The sequence below is a fragment of the Phoca vitulina genome, unplaced genomic scaffold, assembly GCF_004348235.1.
Source record: "Phoca vitulina isolate PV1807 unplaced genomic scaffold, GSC_HSeal_1.0 scaffold40, whole genome shotgun sequence".
Lineage (NCBI taxonomy): Eukaryota > Metazoa > Chordata > Mammalia > Carnivora > Phocidae > Phoca > Phoca vitulina.
Genome location: NW_022589743.1, coordinates 790,491 through 812,536, shown reverse-complemented (window position 1 = coordinate 812,536; position 22,046 = coordinate 790,491). Strand labels below are relative to the sequence as shown.

At 47.4% G+C, this 22,046-nt stretch overlaps 1 protein-coding gene across 2 annotated transcripts; it reads left to right on the top strand.

The window, feature by feature from the left end:
* The first annotated feature begins 9,556 nt into the window (after nucleotides 1-9,556).
* MSL1 (MSL complex subunit 1) lies at nucleotides 9,557-21,705 on the top strand. Of its 2 annotated transcripts, XM_032428948.1 has the most exons (9): nucleotides 9,557-10,663; nucleotides 13,117-13,340; nucleotides 14,383-14,765; nucleotides 16,677-16,724; nucleotides 17,181-17,245; nucleotides 17,877-17,944; nucleotides 18,383-18,507; nucleotides 18,676-18,748; nucleotides 19,139-21,705. In XM_032428948.1, exons 1-9 carry the CDS (start codon nucleotides 9,896-9,898, stop codon nucleotides 19,227-19,229), a joined length of 1,845 nt encoding a protein of 614 aa, XP_032284839.1. In that variant the 5' UTR covers nucleotides 9,557-9,895; the 3' UTR covers nucleotides 19,230-21,705. The 2 variants fall into 2 exon arrangements, with proteins under 2 accessions (XP_032284839.1, XP_032284840.1); XM_032428949.1 differs by lacking the exon at nucleotides 16,677-16,724.
* The last annotated feature ends 341 nt before the right edge of the window (nucleotides 21,706-22,046 follow it).

The window sequence follows — 22,046 nt, the reverse complement described above, 5'->3', positions numbered from 1 at the left end:
CTTCCTGAGCCCCAGAAACTGTGACCAGAGGAAGCAGAGGGTCTCTAAGGCAAATCACAAAGGCTCCTGAGAATGAAACCTGAGCCTGGAAAGCAAAGTGACTGGGGGAATGGACATCAGATCAGAAGGGTTCCTTCCACAGGCAAACAGAGCAAGGGTAAGGCATTGGGGGGTGGGGGGGGGCAGAGATGAGACCCATGCTCAGCCCCTCTCCTCTGGCCTTTTCTCTTCCATCACACATAGCCTCTCAGGAGCAAAGATCCCATTACTGTCTCAAGCGTGACCAGTTGATTCCTGGCCTCTCCCTGCTTCATTTTTTTGAGGAATATGCTTTCTTCTGGTTCTCACAGAGCCCTTTCTCTCACTTCTCTCTGCAAGGGTTCCTCTCTGTGCCTGAAAGGCTCTGGACTCAAGGAGCAGACAGCCCTGCAGGCTCAGCTGCATTGACCTACATCGGCTCTCCCCTAGGCCCTGGGTGTGGGGGCTGAGGTTTCAAGATAGGAACTTGGGAATCTGGCACAGGTCTGCAGATGACGTCAGGGAGAGAGGCTGCAAAAGTGGCACGGAGGGACCACAGGCAGGGGGTACTGCAGGACTGAGTTCTCACTTTGTCATTTGTGGACAATATCAGAAGCTAGTCCAAACCTCAAATACACAAACATTTCTGAGCAGTGACCCCTTGGATGGGAGCCAGAAGTCTCTGTCAGGCCTGGTCTCTAGGCACTAGATTTGGAAGTGGTTTCTGCCTGCTCCCCATTCTTGCTGAACCCACTCCAGTCTGCAGGGAGTGGAAAGATTTCCTTGGCTTGATGTGGGCCGGTGAGTTCAGATTTCGACTGATTTATTTCAGGGATATGAAGGCTGAGTAGAGGTGGTCAGATATGCAGAAATCCACTCCCAAGCTTTACTATATAGAGATGCATGTACTTCCTTAGATCTGAGGCTTTGAGAAGGATCCAGAAGAAGCCCTACAACCGAATTACCATCTACAAACCCCTTAGCTCAGGACCCTGGCAACTGGACCTCTCCTTCCAGCTACAGGCTTCTGCAACAGGAAGGCAGGCTCTGAAAGGGGTGTTTTCCCTCTCTCTCACTACAAGCCACAGTACTTAGGATGCCCACTGCCTCCAGATTGTGGATGTTTTGCCCTGGCAAGGAAATGCTATTGTAGGGGGAGGAAATTAGGTGGTGGTGACAGAGAATGATAGATGAGCCTTTTACTTAGGGGAGAGAGAGCGCGCGCGCGCGAGCTCATGAGCGGGAGAGCACGCAGGCAGTGCAGGGCTGGATGGCTCTCCTCTCCAAAGGGCTTCCCCTCCGCCAAGCCCCACCCCCAAAGCCCAGGAAGTCCACAGCCTGGCACCCAGCCAGGGTGAGAACATTCCTCAGGACTCTGACAGGCTGGGGGCAGGAGGGGGGGGGATGGTGGTGGTGCTCCCACCCTGAGTTTGGGGAGAGGGGAAGGAAACACGCGGGGGAGGAAATGACCACAGAGAAGAGGGTGAGGGTTAGAGATGGGAGCTAGTTCCCAGCGGCACAGGTCCCTTTTGGACAGAAGGGTTGAGGCTGGATGCCTTCCCAACGGCCATGTGAAGGGTCTGCAGCTTCAGAGCAGATGACCTCCAGGTCACCTCTCTGCTCAGGGCTGTCACTGACGTCTCACGCTGCTGGGAGATTCTCTCTTCCTCCCTTACCCTAATGGGGCTGTGGTTGAGCTCGGGAGCCCCGGAGTGGCGAAACTCTGGTACTGCAGCGGGGCTGGGGGAGGAGCCCAACGGGTCTCCCACTGTCTCTCCACCAGGGCCCCTCCCTTTTCCTCCATAGGCCCGGGACTCTGGAAATAGCACCTGGTAATGGGAGCGCTGACAGATGCTGAGTTATAGGAGAGCAAGTGTTCCTAGTCTTTAATGTTCTAGCTTACTCGCTTTTCGGATGTTTCCCTTGAAAATAGGTGCCCTCGGACTCCTCCCATTCCCTTCCACACGTGCCCCTGGAGAGCCGGCTACTTGGTTACAATAAGGGCCCCCTCTTTGGGCCCCAGGACCTGTAACTCTTGGACTACTATTCATGACCTCTATGACTTTGAGGGACAAATGGCCCTGTGAGAATTCTGATTTTAAATTTACCCTTCCCTACCCTTCCTTCTCTAAACACTGCATGATATAACTCTTTCTCCTTGTCAGCCCCCAACCACATGCCTTCCATCACCCCAATCCCCTGTCCAATCTCTCAGCATCACATCTCATGTGGGGAAAAGGAGTGGGAAGGAATGGACAAAGTTAGGTCAGAATTTTTTCCAAGGAAAACCGGTTCCCTGTTTGGTTTCATTTGACCTATATTCTAGCTTTTCCTGGTTAGTCCTCCTGTTCCATGCATCAAGCCTTCCCACTGGACTAATTTTGCTGTCCTGCCCACCTCTCCCTTCAGCATGATCCCCTGTGCTCTCCTCATCCAGGGCAGATGTCCTTAACATTGAGAGAAGAGACTACGCTTTGGAAATAATTTATGTCAGCTCTGGAGGAATACCTGCCCATAGAGGGAGAACTGCTTCCAGTGTTGTTTGGGGAAGGGGATGTGGTGAAGGAGGCAAGAAATGGAACACTCAGTCTAGGAGAGGCCATGTTCCCATTATCTAGACGGTAATTCAAGAACTCTTGGTGCTTGTCTGGTATCTAAGGATTTCAGAGAGCTCTGCCAACAACAATGAAGAACTCTAGGGGAAATGGGAGTTGGGGTAGAGGTAACCAACTGTGCAGTGAGGGATTAAACCTTCACCCAACTCCACCCCCAAAGTCGTTTTCTTTGATGATATCCCTTCTCTTGAATTTGCCTCATCTTTTAAATTGTGTGATCCTTACTGTTACTAACCGGGGAGCTATAAGGCATGAAATCATTTTAAGTAGACACAGCCACGTTCCCACATTGCACTGCACACCTCAATCAACTTTCCTCTCCTCCCAGGCTGCTGCCCCACATTCACCCTGAAGGGGGCACTTTTGTTCAGTCGTTGGTGCCAGAGAAAAGGGAGCCCCAGGAAGGAAACATAACAATTGGTCACGTGTTGGGGGGGAGGTTCTCGCAGGGGTTGCTGGGACAGGGAAGGGAGGTCCACGTGGAGTGGGCGGAGTCCGCTGAAAGTTTTGGCGGGGCTGGCAGTGGGAGAAAAATACCCAAATTTGAGTTGTGATTTTATTAAAAAAAAAAAAAAAAAAGGCAGCAGAGCGGGTGTGTCCTGCTTTCGGAGAGGCCCCTGCAGAGGGGAAAAGAGGAGCCGCACACGAACCTCCTGCTCGCGGAGGCCAGGAACGCAGGGCAGGGTTTCTGCCAGAAAGAGCTCTGAGCCGTATCGGGCTTCGGAGCCGGAGCCGGAAACCTCCGTGGTTCCATGCTGATTCCCCATTCCCCATCCTCCCGGAGAAAGGAAAGGTGGCCTCTCCCCCTTGGTCTCATTTCAGGACCATGTGGGGCTGGGCTAATGCCAGCCACGCAACCCCAGTCTTTATTTATCTTTCCAAGAGCCTCAGGAAGCCGCCCAGATGAATCCTCTCTCCTTGGTGAGAAGCCAAAACAAGCCTCTTTTACTACCTCATTCTGCCCCCACAGTTAGCAGGAAAACACAGCTTCATACAGTCTTTAAGATGGAAGGGGCCTTAGAGATGATTTTCAATTTTCTTTTTGGTCTAGGGAAACCAAGACCCAGACAGGTAAAAGGGCTTACTCTTTGCACACCATAGGCAGTCCCTTCAAAGAATGTAGGTCATAGAAATGGAATTCGCCATCCTAGTCCTCCTAAATCATAAAGTAGTGCTAGTGTTGGCTTTATCCATCCATACCCTTAGCCAGAGGGCAAAGGGGAATGGTCATTATCCCATTAAGGATAAAATAGGGAGAGGACTATTTAGGGACTTGATTTATGGGTCCTAAGGTTTTCCTAGGTGCCCTCACAGGGAGCAGCTCCACTTTCTCCCTCTAGGTCTTTACTCTTTGATATCCTGGGCCTTTATGTGTCTTAGTTCAGAGATTACCACAGGTTAAAAACCTAATGGTTTGGAAGCAAGAATTCTCTTCCCTCCTTAGAAGAGCTTCTTTTCGCAGGGCTTTTTCTGGTGGTTTATCTACCTCGTTCTGTGACTTGAGATCAAGAGCAGACCTCCAAATCCAAAAATTCCAGCCTTTTGGCTTTGGGGGAGAAAAGCATGTTTACTTAGTCTGGAGTAGTGAAATCTTAGACTTTGGATTTCAGAGCTGTAAAGGTTCCAGAAAAAAAAAAATGTGGGGGACTGATGTAGAATTGCCAGCATTCTATTTTGCCAAGTAAGGACATTAAAAAACTACTACCACTGATTGCTATTTACTATCACCATCATTTTACAAAAGAAAGTAAATTTTAACACACACAAAATAGGAAGCATATAATCTCAGAATAAATAAATGTTCTAAGCCACCCTGTATTGATTTACATGGGTACTATATAGTGTTCTTTGTTGTTGTTGTAGATTGGTTGTAGTTTGGTCTATTGGTCAGACCAGTGGGAGTAGCGAACTGCAGCCTGAGTGCCAAATCCAGCCCAATGCCTCTTTTTGTATTTGCCACAAGCTAAAAATAAGCTAAATTAAAAAAAATTTTTTAAATCATTTTAAGTAAGCTCTATGTCCAAGGTGGGGTTTGAACTCATGACCCCGAGATCAAGAGTCACACGTTCTACTGACTGAGCCTGCCAAGTGTCCCTAAACTAAGAATTTTTAAATAGTTGAAAAATCTAGGGGCGCCTGGGTGGCTCAGTCGTTGAGCGTCTGCCTTCGGCTCAGGTCATGGTCCCAGGGTTCTGGTATTGAGCCCACTCCCTCTGCTTGTGTTCCCTCTCTCGCTGTGTCTCTCTCTGTCAAATAAATAAATAAAATCTTAAAAAAAAAATAGTTGAAAAATCTAAAACATATCATGACACATGAAAATTTTATGAAATTCAAATTTCAGTGTCCCTAAATAAAATTCTATGGAATGGTGGAATTATGATTGCTACTTGCAATCTCATACTAGAGCCTTTGTTTCGAACCATTGTGTCTCTGTCTTTCCCTCTAGATCTCCACAGCGCTGGCACCTTAGATTAACACTCATCATGGAACACCTGGGTGGCTCAGTCAGTTAAGCGTCTGACTCTTGCTCTCAGCTCAGGTCTTCATCTCAGAGTCGTGAGTTCAAGCCCCAAGTTGGGCTCCACCCTGGGTAGGGAGCCTACTTAAAAAAGAAAACAAAACACTCATCATAAGCCACTTTCATTTATATATTGTCTTGCACTACAATAGCAGAGTTTTATTTTTTTTAAAGATTTTATTTGAGAGAGAGAGCACATGAGAGGGGGGAGGGTCAGAGGGTGAAGCAGACTCCCCGCTGAGCAGGGAGCCCGATGTGGGACTCGATCCAGGGACCCCAGGATCATGACCTGAGCCAAAGGCAATCGCTTAACCAACTGAGCCACCCAGGCGCCCCAATAGCAGAGTTTAATAGTGCAAGAGACATATGGCTGTCAAAGCCTAAAATATTTACTGTCTGGCCCTTTAAGAATAGATTGGCCAAAGGGCACCTGGCTGGCCCAGTAGGTGGAGCAAGCAACTCTTGATTTCTCAGGGTTGTGAGTTCAAGTCCCATGTTGGGTGTAGAGATTACTTAAAAAAAAAAAATCAAGGGACACCTGGGTGGCACAGTTTGTTTGAGTGTCCAACTCTTCGTTTTGGCTCATGTCGTGATCTTGCGGTTGTGAGATGGAGCCCCCCCCCAAAAAAAAAGTCTAAAAAAAATAGGTTGGCCAACTCTGGAAACTTTTCAAACTCGAGGGGCATCAGAATCACCTGGAGGGCTTGTTAAAACACAGACTGCTGGGGCTCCTGGGTGGCTCAGTCGGTTAAGTGTCTGCCTTTGGCTCAGGTCATGATCCCAGGGTCCTGGGATCGAGCCCCGCATTAGGCTCCCTGCTGAGCAGGTGCACCAATAAATAAAAATCTTAAAAAAAAAAATGATATTCAGTAAAGAACTGAATTATCAGGGGCACCTGGGTGGCTCAGTTGTTAAGCGTCTGCCTTTGGCTCGGGTCATGATCTCAGAGTTCTGGGATCGAGCCCCGCATTGGGCTCCCCGCTCAGCTGGAAGCCTTCTCCTCCCTCTCCTACTCCCCCTGCTTGTATTCCCTCTCTCGCTGTCTCTCTCTGTCAAATAAATAAAATCTTTAAAAAAATGAACTGAATATCACTAGAGAGGAGGGCATGTGAATATTGGAAAGAGTGATCCAACTAAAGGGAATAGCAAGTGAAAGGACCTGAGCAGGGTGCCTGGGTGGCTCAGATGGTTAAATGTCTGCCTTCGGCTCAGGTCATGATCCCAGGGTCCTGGGATCGAGTCCCGCATCGGGCTCCCTGCTCAGCGGGGAGCCTGCTTCTCCCTCTGCTTCTCCCTCTGCCTCTCTCTCTCTCTCTCTCATGAATAAATAAATAAAATCAAATCTTTAAAAAAAAAAAAAAGAAAGAAAGGACCTGAGCAGACACATACCAGGTGTGTTTGAAGGACAGCAAAGAGGCAAGTGTGGCAGGAGGGTAGTGAGGCAGTGAATAAGGGGGAGAGAATAGCAAAGTCAGAGAGCAGTACCAGAGGGCCAGATCCTATAGGCTATAATGATGATTTTGTTTTTCCTCCAGGTAAGATGGGAAGCCACGAGAGGGTTTTGAGCAGATAAAGAACATGATCTCACTCACATCTTATCAGGATCACCAAGGCTGCTATGTTGAGAACAGACTTAAGTGGGGGAAGGCAAAGGTTGAAACTGAGAGACTAATTACAAGGTTACAGCAATAAAAAAGTGCAATAGGACTATATGACTTAGACCAAGGTGGAAGTTGTGGAGGTGTGTGAAGGTGTGGGATTCTGGATATATAATTTGAAGAGCAATGGGATTGGAAATTGACTGGATATAGGGTGGGGGGGGGGAAGGCTGTAGAAGCAGAATTTGGGGGAGGGAAATTCAGGAGTGCAATTTTAAAGATTTATTTATTTATTTGAGAGAGCGAGAATGAGAGAGAGTACACGAGAGGGGGGAGGGTCAGAGGGAGAAGCAGGCTCCTCGCTGAGCAGGGAGCCTGATGCAGGACTCAATTCCGGGACTCCAGGATCATGACCTGAGCCGAAGGCAGTCGCTTAACCAACTGAGCCACCCAGGCGCCCCACAGGAGTGCAATTTTAGATCTAAGTTTGAAATACCAATTAGACATCCAAGTGGTATGTCTCCTAGGCGAGTGGCTATACAATTTTGGAATTAGGGGATGATTCCAGGAAGAAAATATAAATTTGGAAGTTGTCAGTGTAGAGATGATATTGAAAGTCTTGACACTGAAAGAGACCACCGTATTCCATGTGCCTCCCACCACCCCCTTTATTGGTATACCTAACCCCAATACCTCCCTTGCAGATCTTAGGCCATACAGTCTGGTAGAAGAGGGCTGGGGTCCTCTTGGCTTCTTAACACATTCACACCCACTAGTTTAAAATTTCCGGGGATTTATGCTTTGGGCCCACAAGGCCAAGACACAGTTTTGTTTTGTTTTGTTTTTTTAAAAGATTTTATTTATTTATTTGACAGAGAGAGACATAGCGAGAGAGGGAACACAAGCAGGGGGAGTGGGAGAGGGAGAAGCAGGCTTCCTGGTGAGCAGGGAGCCCAACGAGGGGCTCGATCCCAGGACCCCGGAGCCACGACTTGAGCCAAAGGCAGACGCCCAACGACTGAGCCACCTAGGCGCCCCAAGACACAGTTTTTTTTGTTTTTTTTTAAATTTTATTTATTTATTTGAGACAGAGAGAATGAGAGAGAGAGAGCACATGAGAGGGGTGAGGGTCATAGGGAGAAGCAGGCTCCCTGCCGAGCAGGGAGCCCGATGCGGGACTCGATCCAGGGACTCCAGGATCATGACCTGAGCCGAACGCAGTCGCTTAACCAACTGAGCCACCCAGGCGCCCAAGACACAGTTTTAATCAGTGGTTTTTCACATTAGGTCAAAGAATGTTAGTCATCTCCATCTTCATATGGATTGAAAAAAATACACCTCAACAGAAAATAAAAACAATTAAAACTATTTAAAAGTTTTTCCAGGAGGAACTGAGGACTTGTTGGCTGAAGTTGCATGGAAATTGAGACACACACACACACACACACATACAATGAACATTGAGAGATTGGAAGAAGTGCTCCGCATAAGAGAATACCTCAAGTATTCCTATTCCCAATAAAGATAAAAATCTCTGGGGCGCCTGGCTGAATATGGCGGAGGCGCAGGTGACGCTTGATCTCGGGGTCGTGAGTTCGAGCCCCACGGTGGATGTAGACTACTAAAAACTAAATAAACTTTTTAAAAAAGTGATAAAAATCCCTTCCGAGGTTTTCTTTTTGCTGCGACCCTTCATGAACCTCCCGCAGATGCTAGAAGTGACTTAAGAAGGCTGGGGAGATAGCCGTTGGGAAATAACTGTTGGTAGTTGGCAATACTTCATTCCAGGGAGGTTGTGGCAAGAACTCCCTAGGCAGCAGACATCATGGATTTTCCTCCCTCTGGGAACCAGAGGTCCCTCCGTTTCTGGTCTGGATCCCTCAGAGACAAAGAACTTCATTCTCTCCCAGACCAGAGTGGGGCTGCTGGGGAGTGGAGCGGGTGGAGGGGTTAGAATTCTACCCCCAGGAAACACCCACAGGCTCAGACAGGAGCCCGAATCCTGACTCTGGTCCAGGAGGCTTGCGGGGCTGCGGGGGCAGCGGGGCCCCTCCGGCGAGGGCCGGGCGGGCTGCCAAGGTACTGGGGGAAGGGGCCGCCCAGCGCAGGCCGGGTACGTGGAGCGCTCGGTCCACTGCCCCGAAGGGCGCGTCTGCCTCCTGAAGCCCCCTGCCCTCCTCTCCGCTCCATTCTCTCGCGTTCCTTTTTCCCGGCGAGCCTCCGCATTCCCCATCTGCCCGTCGCCGCCCTCGCCCTTTCTTCCCTCCTCCCGACCCTCCCCCGGCTCGCCCCTCCCTCGGCAGCCCACCTTCGCCCCGCTCCTCCGCGGGCTTCTCGGTCCTCGCCCCTCATCCCCGGCCTCCCCTCGCCGGCCCCCAGCGCCCAGGGCCCCCGCAGCCCCCTCCCCGCCCCCCTCGAGGCGGCGGCGGCCCCTTTCACAATAGCGCGGCCCGCCTCCCTCCTCTCCGCTCCCGGTTCGCTCCCGCCCGCTCCCCGCCCGGCGCATGCGCCCTCCGGTCAGCGGCGGCTGCGGCGGTGGCGGCTGCGAGCGGCTCCGTTTTTTTAAAGGGAAACGCTGAGGCGCCGGGGGTGACTGTGGGGGAGGGGGACCCCGAGCCGCGGAGACCCCCAGGGGAGGCGACAGACCCCCTCCCGGAGTAGGAGGGCTTTGGGCGGACCCATCCCTCCCACCCCCTCCTGAGGAGGAGCGGGGGGAAAATGGAGGCTCGGGGCGGCTGAGGCGAGCTCCGGGGCGGGGGGCCGGGGCGGGGAAGGGGGGGTGTGGGGTGGGGAGACGAGGCGGGCCCGGCCGGGCCAGGGGGGGCCGAAGCGAGCTCCGGGGATGAGCTCGGGGGCGGCTGGGTGCGAGCTCCTGCCTCTGAGGCGAAGGCGGCGGCGGCGGCAGCAGAGGCGGCGGCGAGGCCCCCATGGGCCGGCGGCGGGCCTCAGCCGCGGCCTCCACTTCTCCGCACGCCGGCGGGATGGCGCCCGGGCCCCGGAGGAGCCGCGCTAGCCGAGGCCTGCTGCCGCGCTGCTGAGGCGAGCCCGCCAAACTCCCCTCCCCCTCCTCCGTCCTCGACCCCCCACACCTCGCCCCTTCCCCACCCCCTCCTCCGTCTCGGTCCCCGGCGCTGCTCCGGACCACTATGACCATGAGATCCGCAGTGTTCAAGGCGGCCGCGGCCCCTGCCGGCGGCAACCCTGAGCAGCGACTGGACTACGAGCGGGCTGCGGCGCTGGGCGGGCCCGAGGACGAGCCCGGGGCGGCCGAAGCCCACTTCCTCCCCCGGCACCGTAAGCTCAAGGAGCCGGGGCCCCCGCTGGCCTCCTCCCAGGGCGGGAGCCCCGCGCCCTCCCCGGCCGGCTGCGGCGGCAAGGGCCGGGGCTTGTTACTCCCGGCCGGGGCGGCCCCCGGGCAGCAGGAAGAGAGCTGGGGCGGCTCGGTGCCCTTGCCCTGTCCGCCCCCGGCCACCAAACAAGCCGGCATTGGGGGGGAGCCAGCGGCCGCGGGAGCCGGCTGCAGTCCCCGACCCAAGTATCAGGCGGTGCTGCCCATTCAGACGGGCTCTCTCGTGGCGGCGGCCAAAGAGCCTACGCCCTGGGCTGGGGACAAGGGTGGGGCGGCTCCCCCAGCTGCCACCGCCTCGGACCCGGCGGGACCCCCACCACTACCTCTGCCGGGGCCGCCACCCCTCGCGCCCACCGCCACCGCCGGGACCCTGGCGGCCAGCGAGGGCAGATGGAAGAGTATGAGGAAGAGCCCTCTCGGGGGTGGCGGCGGCTCGGGAGCCTCCAGTCAGGCCGCCTGCCTCAAACAGATCCTTCTGCTGCAATTGGACCTCATCGAACAGCAGCAGCAGCAGCTGCAGGCCAAGGAAAAGGAGATTGAGGAGCTGAAGTCAGAGAGAGACACGGTACGGGAGGGGTTAATCTGCGTTCGGGACGACGAGCGAGTTGTGCGCATGCTCGGGGGAAGGGGGCTGTAGGAGGTTAAGGTATCCCTTGGTTAGGGGTAAGGAGGTTGGCCACCAGCGAACGAGTATCTTAAGTGTCGGGTCCTTGGGAACCAGGCTCACAGACACGTTGGGTTGGAGGGAGGGGTTAAAGGGCAACCTCCCAGTGGGAGGGGGAGGGGAGGCTTCAGGTGCCAAAGGGTTAATTTAAAATGACAGCCCCAGACTTGTGGGAAAGACGTGGAGAGTGGGAAAAGATCTCATTTGTGAAGGGTTGAAAATGCAAAGGTGGGATGCATATGTGGTGGCTTTATGGAAGGGGTTAAATGAAAGAGATTGTGCATTAGAAATGCATTCTTAGAGGAGAGGGACAGAGCAGCTGTTGCACTGCTGGAGCATCTTTAGATAGGAGGGCAGTAGGCCTTCTAATTGGCAGAGAGGTAGAGGTGATTCACAGTGGGATCCTATTTTAGTTTTCTTAAATGATATGAAGAGAATCACTGCCTTTGATTTCAGACAGTTTTGAATAAGAATCTTAGTTATAAAACATGACCCACTGACCAGCTCCCTTGTATAAGCATAATGTGGAAGGGCTGGTAGATTTTAAGGCATCAGGGGAAAGGAAGTTTGTTAAATGTATTAAGTAGACCCCCTCCCCAGAAAATCCCAATTTTTAGAATCTTAAGATAGTAGGGCAGTAATTTATTACTTATTTTTACTTCTGAGGAGCATGACTATATAGGCTTGTTTTCACTGCAGCAGTAGTCAAGAGCACCTTATGCGTTAAAACATATTCTTCCAGATATCAGGAAAGCTGTGTGTGTGTGGTGGGGGGGGGTATTACTGTGCTAGCATACCTTACAGCTGCCTAAAAATAAACATGGTTTCTACAATTGTTGTGTTCAGGCTGCAGCAGTCTCTCTCTCTCTCTCTCTCTCTCTCTCTGGCGTTGTGTGCGCCAAGGGCTGAGCAAGGGAGCAGAGGGCTATTCATTTTGTTTGCTTTACAAATGAATCGCATCAGGCATTGGCTGTTTTATTGGAGAATGCATTCTGCAAGGTGGAATGGGAGCTGGGGCAGGTCTCATCAAAATATCTCATGGTGTTGATTTGTGGAAGTTACTCAACATGGAGGTGGCACTGCTCAGCTACTGTACTGCAGTCTAGGGGTGTGATGGTACTGTAATTACAACACATCATATCCTTACATGGGGGGGGCGGGAAGAGAAGGACCAGTGAAGGAGAAGAAATCAAGGAAATGTCACCCACAAACCATGGTTAAGTAATGTTAAGGCTGTGAATCAAAACAGAAGATGAAATGAGAGTATGGCTGACAGGGGGGCTCTCTGCTGATTTGGAGGTTTCTGCCCAGTTCCTGAGGTAATGGCCCCTTTGCAGACTTTCCTAGGCAGGAAAAGTGGGGTGAGTTAAGGATAGAGTATCAGTCTGAACTTGGCATTCACCGTTTTTGTTGTGTATTGCAGTCTTAGCATTGCTTAAGCTTGTTTCTCTTATTCCAGTTGTTGTTTGGCCTCTACTGAAATCTCTGCAGCTAAGTAGATATAATGAAGACAACGTTAATATTGCCATCTACCCAAATAAAATTCTTACTATAGTGTTTTAAGTAGCATAGTTGGCACCTTTTCTCAGAACATTCTAATGTGAAGTTTTCAATGGTAATAGACGTCCATTTTTTGTTTGATTATGTAGTTCTCCTTTAATTAAAGTTAAAAGACTTTGGTTTAATTAATATTTAGATAAATAGGTAGATTTTTTTCCTGTTATCTCAAGTGCAAAGAAACATGCATATTTCATGATCAATGGGATTATGGGTACTGGTTACTATTACAGTTCTTCCAGATTGAGTGTTCATTGTTTAAATGCCCTGCACACCCCTTTCAAATAACACTGCAATCCCTTGTGGCACTGTGACTGTGATCTTTTAATTCCTTCTCAATATACCGTTTGGACTTTGCCCTTGTGTATAGCATTTTGGAGTGAAAGTAGAGAGGACAGGATTTGGAGAAACTTAGGGCCTCCTAAAAGAACATAAGGTTAATTCTGGAAACTCCCAAACTGACTTGGAGCCACATGGTTAGCAGTAGAGAGACCATGCCATTTGAAAGGCATGCTGTGGCCCCTCCCAGAGAAGAGGATCTTCTTTCAAAAGAATGAACTACAAATTCCCCCATACCCCTCCTCAACTAGGTTAGCCCTAAAATTAAGCAGAGTACCTTGTCTTCTCTATTGCGTTTAAGGAAAACTATTCAGATTCATGCCTGACTGTTAAAAATAAGTTGAATTGCTATGACCCATGGAAAGAGGCAGAAGACCATACTGATGCCTAAATGGGGCTAAGTACCTGGGTGTAATTTTTTGTGTTTTAAGTCTGCATTTTGGCACTCTCTCTTTTAGCTCCTTGCTCGGATTGAACGTATGGAAAGGCGGATGCAGCTGGTAAAGAAGGATAACGAGAAAGAAAGGCACAAGCTGTTTCAGGGCTATGAAACTGAAGAGAGAGAGGAAACGGAGCTATCCGAGAAAATTAAACTGGAGTGCCAGCCGGAGCTTTCCGAGACATCCCAGACTCTGCCTCCCAAGCCTTTCTCTTGTGGGCGGAGTGGAAAGGGACACAAAAGGTGTGCTGATAACTTTGTTACACTGTCTGAACATGATGAGGACATGTGTTTCCAGTGACTGAGAGTAGGGGATTGGGATTTATGAATTGGTTTTAATACAACCATATCCTGAATTATGAGGTCTTCCATGCTGAGAAACTATCTTGAAACATTCTTGCAGGCTATAAAAATCTGTTGGGAACATTTTGGTCACAGTAGTAATTACAGAATGTGGAGTACATCATAAAGAGAATGGGCAAGAAATGTGACAGCTGAGTTTCTTTAAACTATAGCAGTTCACTTCAAGTTAGGAAGTGTTAAATTCCTTCATTGTGTTAGGTAGTAGTGGACAAAGAAGTAAGGTCTGACCGTCCTTGGACCCAAAGAGATGTCAGTCTAGCTGTGAAGGTGGCATACATTTTGCAAACTCGGAATTCAATGGCAATAAAATATGAAAGTAGACAACAGTGATATAAACTAAGTTTTGTAAGATTCAGAGACATTAAAGATTATTCTGAGGTAAAATAGTGAAACTTTAAGGAGGAGATGGATCTTGAAAAAGAAGTATAGAATTTAGGTTGGTAAAAAGGAAAGGAAGTGGCATTCTAGGAATGGTGGTGGGGGGGAGGAGATTGGTGGGAGAAAGCCAGCAGATAGCAAGAAAAAAGAAATAGAGATTGTAATTAACATGGTATAGAATTGGTGCAAAAAATAAGAGACTGGTCTCTGGTTGACAGGAATGAAATAGGCCACAGAGTAGTGGCACCTAATGTTAGCTAAAGGGTCTTGAATAAAATAGGAACCTTTTTAGATTTAGTGGGCAATAAGATGCAATTAGAGGTTCTTAAGCATGGAAACTCATTTGTTCAACAAACACTTAACTGAGGGCCTGTTCTAAATACTGGTAAGCATGAGGCTGTTCCTGCTCGTGACTGCCAACTGAATCAGATGTTTAGGTATTTAGATACCTGAACTTGTTTGTTCTCTTGCCCCCAAATGTAATCAAATCAGATTTTATTCAAGAGTCAATACATTTTATAATGTTTTCTTCCCTATCTAATAGGAAATCCCCATTTGGAAGTACAGAAAGAAAGATTCCTGTTAAAAAGCTGGCTCCTGAATTTTCAAAAGTCAAAACAAAAACTCCTAAGCACTCTCCCATTAAAGAGGAACCCTGTGGTTCCTTATCTGAAACTGTTTGTAAGCGTGAATTGAGGAGCCAAGAAACTCCAGAAAAGCCCCGGTCTTCAGTGGACACCCCGCCAAGACTCTCCACTCCCCAGAAGGGACCCAGCACCCATCCCAAGGAGAAAGCCTTCTCAAGTGAGATAGAAGATTTGCCGTACCTTTCCACCACAGAAATGTATTTGTGTCGTTGGCACCAGCCTCCCCCATCACCGTTACCATTACGGGAATCCTCTCCAAAGAAGGAGGAGACTGTAGCAAGTAAGGCATAGAGAACACTTGCTCTTATACCCTAGTGGTGGCGGTCAAGCTAACACGTGTGAAAATGCCTTTGGCATTTTTAAAAAAGTGCAATCAATAAAGCAGAGTTCTGTCAAGAATGAGTAAGTTAACAGCCAGAGACAGACACTGTGCAGGCATTGCAAATAGATGGAATTACAGCAAAATGTGCTCAATGTATTTGCCTGCTTACAACACTGGGAGATGTGTTTGCCAGTAAGTTGCTCATCACAAGAGCACCAGACTCGGGGGTGTAATCTCCGGCAACTTGCATGCCCTCTGAAAGAAGGGTTTTCTGTGCTGTGAAATGCATAGAACTTATACTTTGCCATGCACGACTGTTCCTGCAATTGATATTGTGTGAAACCTGGGAGGGTGGTCTTTGGGTGTTCTCAGGGGCCAATGGTAATTTTTGGGTTGGGGAGCCAGCTTGGGGTGGGGAATTTCACCTGGGCCTCCGCTCTTTAACTATATAAACATTTATCTGTATCTCTATGTCCCGGTCTGGGGGGCAGGAGGAATCTGCCAAAGACCAACAGTCTTACTTTATCTTACTATACTTCACAAAGGTTCTAAATGTGAAGAGTTTACTTGGATTGCAGTAGCCCATTGGTTGTTCATATATTTAAATAAAATGGTCTACAAACTATTTTTCAAACAATAAGGACTATCTTGGGATATCTGAGCTGCTTGGGGAGGGTGTGGGGTGTGGGACCTTGGTCTTCATTCCCTTTTTTTTCTTTATGGCTTCCACACAGAAATGCTACCCTATCTCCTACATCAACCAGTAACTGCAATGTGCCTTCAATTGTGTAATGTTAGTCTGTGACAGTCACTGCGGGCGCTCCGGGGTGATGGTGGGGGAAGTCTTCTTGAAGAGAACCACAGCCCCAAGTTTCTACCACTGTGTCTTGCCCTAGCAGGGATGGGGATGGGAATCCATTCCAATAAGACGAGAGCATTCTCCAGGCTTTGTTTGGCTGTTCTGGTGACAAAATTAAGTGGGGAAGATAGATTACTCTTCTTAACTATCTAAAATTCATTAGGCCTCACACTTGAGTCCATGAGCTAGACCAGGATCCTGATCTAGGTTCAGGTTTTTTTGTTGGTTCAGTCAGTTGAACAGGTTCATCCTTAATGGTTAACCTTCTTGCTGCCATGGCAATGCTGTGTAACAACTTAAGAGAAACTGTGAAGCAACTTCCCATCCGGGATTGGGAAATGGCTTGGTCCAGAGCTGTTCTGTTTGACTGGCTGTTTTGAAAACCCTCTCTGCCCTAGTACAGAAAATTCCAAACACCTCTGAGATTGTGGGCATAGCAGTACAGAAAGAGTCCGACTGGGGGGAATCCCAGCCCTTTGAGGAGCCTGAGTTGTGAATAAACGTGTGAATCCTTATTCTTGATGCCCCTATCTCAAGAGGAAGCTCAATGGCTTGTTCTAAGGAAGCCAAAGTCTTTGTGCATGTTGTTCAGGCTGGACCAGCAAGGTAGTTTGTTTGGAGGGAGGAGGGAGCTGTTTAAGAAGACTACATATGTAAGTTTTGAGAACACTGATCTTTTATTTGAAAAATAGGGTCAACTTTTACTCACCTGCCATGTTCTGAGTTTAAGGTTTGATATCCTTGGCCATCAACTGTTGCAGGGAAACCACCCTAAATAATGAAGAAAAGAAGTCGTCTCAGTGTAAAAAAAAAAGTGGTGGGCTTATTTTCTTTTCTTTTGTCTGTTGTTCCCTCTTCCCCTCCCCCAGAGAGAAATTCTCAAAAGAACAACTCAAAAAAACCAAAATGGCTTCCTAGTGAGAACTTCAGTGATGATCCTTTCCTCCATTTTGGGTATGGGCTTTTTTTCTTTTTACACTGAGATGATTCTTCTTTCCTGCATTATTTAGGGTGTCTGATGCCATCAAGTGTTGCAGGAGAAACTTCAGTCTTGGCTGGTGAGTAGAATAGGAACTGTGCTGGCTGGGCCTGGGGTGGGGGGTCGGTGGGATGGTGGATGGTTGGGAGCTGCGTTCCCCATCAGCTGGATGTGGGAGAGAGAGATTCCTTGGTGTATGATTACACTATAGACTTCAAAATGACTACAAATTTCAGTTGTTTTTCAGGAACTGCAATAGCATCAATTATATGAATTGTCAGGTATTGGCTTAGGGTTTTTTGTGATCCTGTGTTTGGCAGACTGCAATGGCATTTTAGGTTCTTTTATACCATAGCGAGGACACTGAATATGGCTTCAGGTGAGGCCATAGAATGGATTCCTATCACTTGGTAACTTTGTCCTATCTGGGGAGAGACCTCTTGTCCTAGTGAATAGTAGGAGGGTTGTGTGACTTTGGATTTAAGGGTGGTTCCACCCCTCCTCCCTTTCTTTTTCTTTCTTTCTTTTTTTTCAGTTCCTTCTTGGAGGGACCACTCAGTAGAGCCTCTAAGGGACCCAAATCCTTCAGACCTTTTGGAGGTAGGTACCCAAGACCTGTCAGCAGAGGGGAGTGAGGGACAGGGTAGAAATGGAGGTTTAACTTGAATGTGTCCTAGTAACGGGATGGATGGGTTAAATAACTCTTAAAGCCAGAAGGAAACTTGAGCGATTATCTAGCCCTGCTCTTGTTTATACAGAAGAGAAAACTGAGTTTCAGAGTGACTAAATGATTTATTCAAAAATAAATCGCTAGGTAGTGTTCAAAACAAAATGAAATTTCATGCTAAGTAGAAAAGGTAGAATGTGCCACTCGGCAACAAAATTACATATTCCAAACTTATTTGACTCTTAAAACTCAGACTCTTGCAAAGCATGGAGGTAGGGAGGATTTATGGTGGTCTCAAGGGTTGTTTCAGTTTGACATGATTTTCACCTTGGCAAGTTGAGGACATAATTCCGAAGTTCGAACAGTCTACAAGGGTGGGTGTGGGGAGAAGAGTATGTGTTTTGGATTCTGTTACTAGGAGGTTCCCATGACATCCATAGAACTCACAGACTCAGGTGGGACCTGCAGGGAAAAGATGTTACATTCCTGGAACCTGGAAATGAGTTCGCATATACATGTGTCACGTGGTGATAAATAGTTTATCAGCTGCTGTTCTTTACACAGAACCTGGATGACAGTGTGTTTTCAAAGCGGCATGCAAAACTGGAGCTGGATGAGAAGAGAAGGAAAAGGTGAGGCGAGAGATACACATCCTGGAACAGCTGAGCCCTGGGACCCTAACCTCTCTCATCCATGCTGTGAAAAGCCCTGGAGCCCTTAACACTCTTAAATTACTGCCATCCCAATTGGTTGAGTATCTTAGTTTGAAGTGGTAATTGTTACAAGTAAAGATGTTTGGCTTCTTTTTCTTTGTGTATGCCCTTCCTCAGTTCCACTCTCTGTGGAACATCAACACGTGATTGGGACTGCTAGACCTAAAGAGCTCTTTCCTGACCAGGCAGACAGTTCACTTTACCACAGTTCACTTACCACCCCCCACCCTCCCCACCCCATTAAGAAGAGTCAGCACAGGTCTCCCTAGTGTCTGGACTGTGTTAGCTGCTTTTATAGAGCAGGTTTTCAGTAATATTGGGTTTGTTTCTTTGTTTTGTCTGGTTTGTTTTTCCCAGATGGGATATTCAGAGGATCAGGGAACAAAGAATTTTACAACGACTGCAGCTCAGAATGTATAAAAAGAAAGGAATTCAGGAATCTGAGCCTGAGGTTACCTCATTTTTCCCTGAGCCAGATGACGGTAAGTTTTGTCTATCTAAGAAAGTAGGTTTTTCAAAGAAGGAAAAGGGTTCAAGGCTCCAGGGTACAACTTGCTCTGAATGAATAAACAGCATTTTGGAGCAGGTGTAGTTGCTAGACATTTCCCCTCTATGTCACTAACAAGGTCCCATTTGGCTTTCTCCCATAGTTGAAAGTTTGATGATTACCCCCTTCTTGCCTGTTGTAGCATTTGGACGACCATTACCCAAATTAACTCCGCAGTAAGTATAAAGGTTTTTCTTCCCCCCCTCCCTTCTCAGGTAGCCTACACTTTACCTTCTTTTTAGACCTCATGAAGGCCTAGATAATAAGGTGGAACGGGTGGCTTAGGGATAGCCATGGCTCTTTGACAGAAGTGAGGCTATCTGGGCAACTAGCATTGGAGTGATAAAATAATTAGAAGGATTGCTTTTTGAGTTAGAAAGAGATTATTTAGTCACTTTAATAGCACACTCTCTGGCTTTGGGACAGCAAAGACATTCTAAATTTGGAACTTGAGAGTCAGGGTTAGGAGTGGTGAGGGGCATAGTATCTTTTTTAGAGTTAATCTTTGGTCCACACTGAATCCCTTCTAATCTTCCAAGTTGATTTCCTTACCTTTTTTTTGCCAGGAATTTTGAGCTGCCCTGGTTGGATGAGCGTAGCCGATGCAGGTTGGAGATCCAGAAGAAGCAAACACCTCACCGGACGTGTAGGAAATAGCTGAACTGGCAAGAACCTTCTGTCTTCAGATAGTTGTAGCACGCCATTTCCCAGAGAATGGCAGAGACCTGTATGTGTGACCTATGTCCTCATGTATGTTATCGTTCGCTGATAATGCCCTTCCATACTCCCTTGATCTTGTTTTGTTTTCATCACTCTGATTTCGCAAAAACTCTTTCATTGGGCTAATTGTGAATTATGGAGGGTGATTGGGATTTCTTTTCCCTTTTTGGGGAAATGAGCTCTCAAGCTAAATCTATAGGATGGCAGATCCGGAAGCCTCAGGGGTCTGCTTCTCTACATTTGCCTACGTTAAAGGGGTAAAAGGGCTCTCTTCGTTAGACTTGTGGAAGATGAAGCAACCCCTGCCTGTAGAGTCGTGCCTGCATGGCACTCTTCTCGCCCTGGTATACCCTTTCCTTAGAGTTTGAGTATAGTGGTGTTTACCCTAAAACAAAACAAACAAAAAACCTCACCATGAGCTTAAGGACCAGATGAGGAATAAAAAGTGAAGTGATGAAGCAAGTCATCTTCACAGGGTAGAAAAGAGATTGAAAAGTTGGCAGATAAATGTCTGAAAAGACAGTTGTTCTCTTAAAACTATTCTGTGATACAGCCATGTGGGAAGGAATTTGTGCTGTGACTATTTTCTTAGTTAACGGATAACTGAATTTCTTCCCCCATTCCTCAAGAAATAAAATCCTTAGAAAAGAGAATGGGGATGGTTAGTTTTGGGCAAGTTATGACTCTAAACAAAAGCAGTTGACATTTGAGAATGGCATGCCAGAACCTGTGTAGATGTCCTTGTGTCACATCACTTCTCAAGTATTCCTTAGTTGGGCTTTATTCTTTTAGCTGAGCTCTCGGTGGTGGGATAGAGATTTAGGGAGGGTGGGGGGTGTATGTGGAAATATGTGCTTCCTTTGGCTGGCAAATGTCTACATCTTGAAACAAACAGATGTACCTAATGAGCTTCTCCATTCACTTTGTAAAAATAGATTTGTATGTGTATCATCTTGGTCCCCCTTTCCCCCCATTTTGTTAAAAAAATTTCAGGACAGCACTCCAGGCCACTTTGGTCTCAGTGTAAGATCCCTGTAACTATCTGGAAGGAAAATAGAGCCAAGACCTCTGGTCTTAAATATATAGGAATTGCCTTTCTTTAGTCTTCATGACTATTGTGTGAAAACAAGTAGGGGTCTAATCTCCTAGAAGGTAGGGGCTTTTATCCTTGAAGAGAATATGTCCCCAGATTATTAGCACTTTTAGAGGAGAAGCCAAGGTATGTAGGGTGTGTGGCCGGCCCATCAATGGAGCATGAGAGAATGGGGATACCATTGTGGGAAGAAAAGAAAAGTTCCTCAGGGGCCTCCCACTGCTAAAGATTTTTGTGACATGTTGATCTGTGCTCCCTGGGTTTGACTTTTAAAGGAATTATTCCGGCAGCACATGTAGTATTCTTGGATGATCTTGCTGCTTTTATTTCTCCTTTTGTGTGTGTGTGTGTGTGTGTGTGTGTGTGTGTGTGTGTGTGGCTATGGGTTTTCATTTGTAACTCCATCTGCTTAGGAGAGTGGGCTCTCCACAAGGGAACCTGCTGTGAACTTCATTGCAGCAAGAGTGTAGAGAGAAATAGGACTTATTCCACTAGGGGCTCTCATCTCACACCTTAAGGGGAGGAAGGAGATTTCTAGAAAAACTGGGCCAGATTTTCTTTGTTCTCCATCATTTTAAATGACAAGCTGTTTGGCTTTCCTACTCTGACCTATGTTATGTTCCTTTATAATGTGCCCAAGAAGAAAAAAGACTGATCAGTGTCTCTTTACGTTGTTCCTTGATTCCTCTGTTTCTTCTTGATTTTCAGCATTTGTCGGATTCCTAATTTGGATATGGGTTAGCAAATATAACCTTTGTGTTTGTGCCCTACCCAGGGGACTCCCCAGATCCTGAACTTGAGCTAGACTAAGAGGAATCCATGAGGTGCTATCTGGCCAGACTTAAGTGGATTCTATTTACTTGGTTCTCCCTCTACCTAGGACTGCTCATTTTATTGTCCCCTCTTCTAGATCAGTTCTCCTTTGATTTGGATGTGTTGAGGTTTGTTGAGGAGGTTGGAGAGTAGATTAGCAAAATTCCAAGAGCGAAATTACAGTGTGTTAGAGTGTGGGGGGAAAATTAAGTCTTATTTTTTCCCTACATGGGATACAACACTGTGAAATTCAATCTTCAACAAAGGCCCTGCAATTCTCCTAAAACATAGTTCTTTGTTTCTTTCTTTAACAAAGTTTAAGCTAGTGTTAATAAATTAAAAAGAGAAATTGCTTGTCTGTCCACTTCAGCTTTGTTTTATGCCCATTTCATATTGTTGTCTGTGTTGTAATTCATACTTTTGATACCATTTCTGATGTGTAAAATTGGTTGTCTTGTAAATATCTTATAAAGAGTTCAATTGTAAATAAACTATTGTGGCTGTTAATTTTTGAACTTCTGCTTCAATTTATTAGATTTATTGGGAAGCATTAAACAGTTCTGTAGATATTGAAAGATTAGAAATAGAAATCCATTTTCACAAAATAGAGAAATACACCATTTTCTCTTTTGTGTATGAGCACAACGTATGTTTTTCATCCCTCTTTGTTCTGTGTTCTCCCTTACACATACGGTTAAGTGGCAACTTTAAAAACCAAATCCTAGGATAGGATACTTGGTGCCTGGTGTCTAAATGAATAAAACCTCATAGTTGAAAAGACCTTAGAGGTCATGTAGTCTGACCCCTAATACATGATTTCCCCTTGACAACATTCCAGACAAATGAAG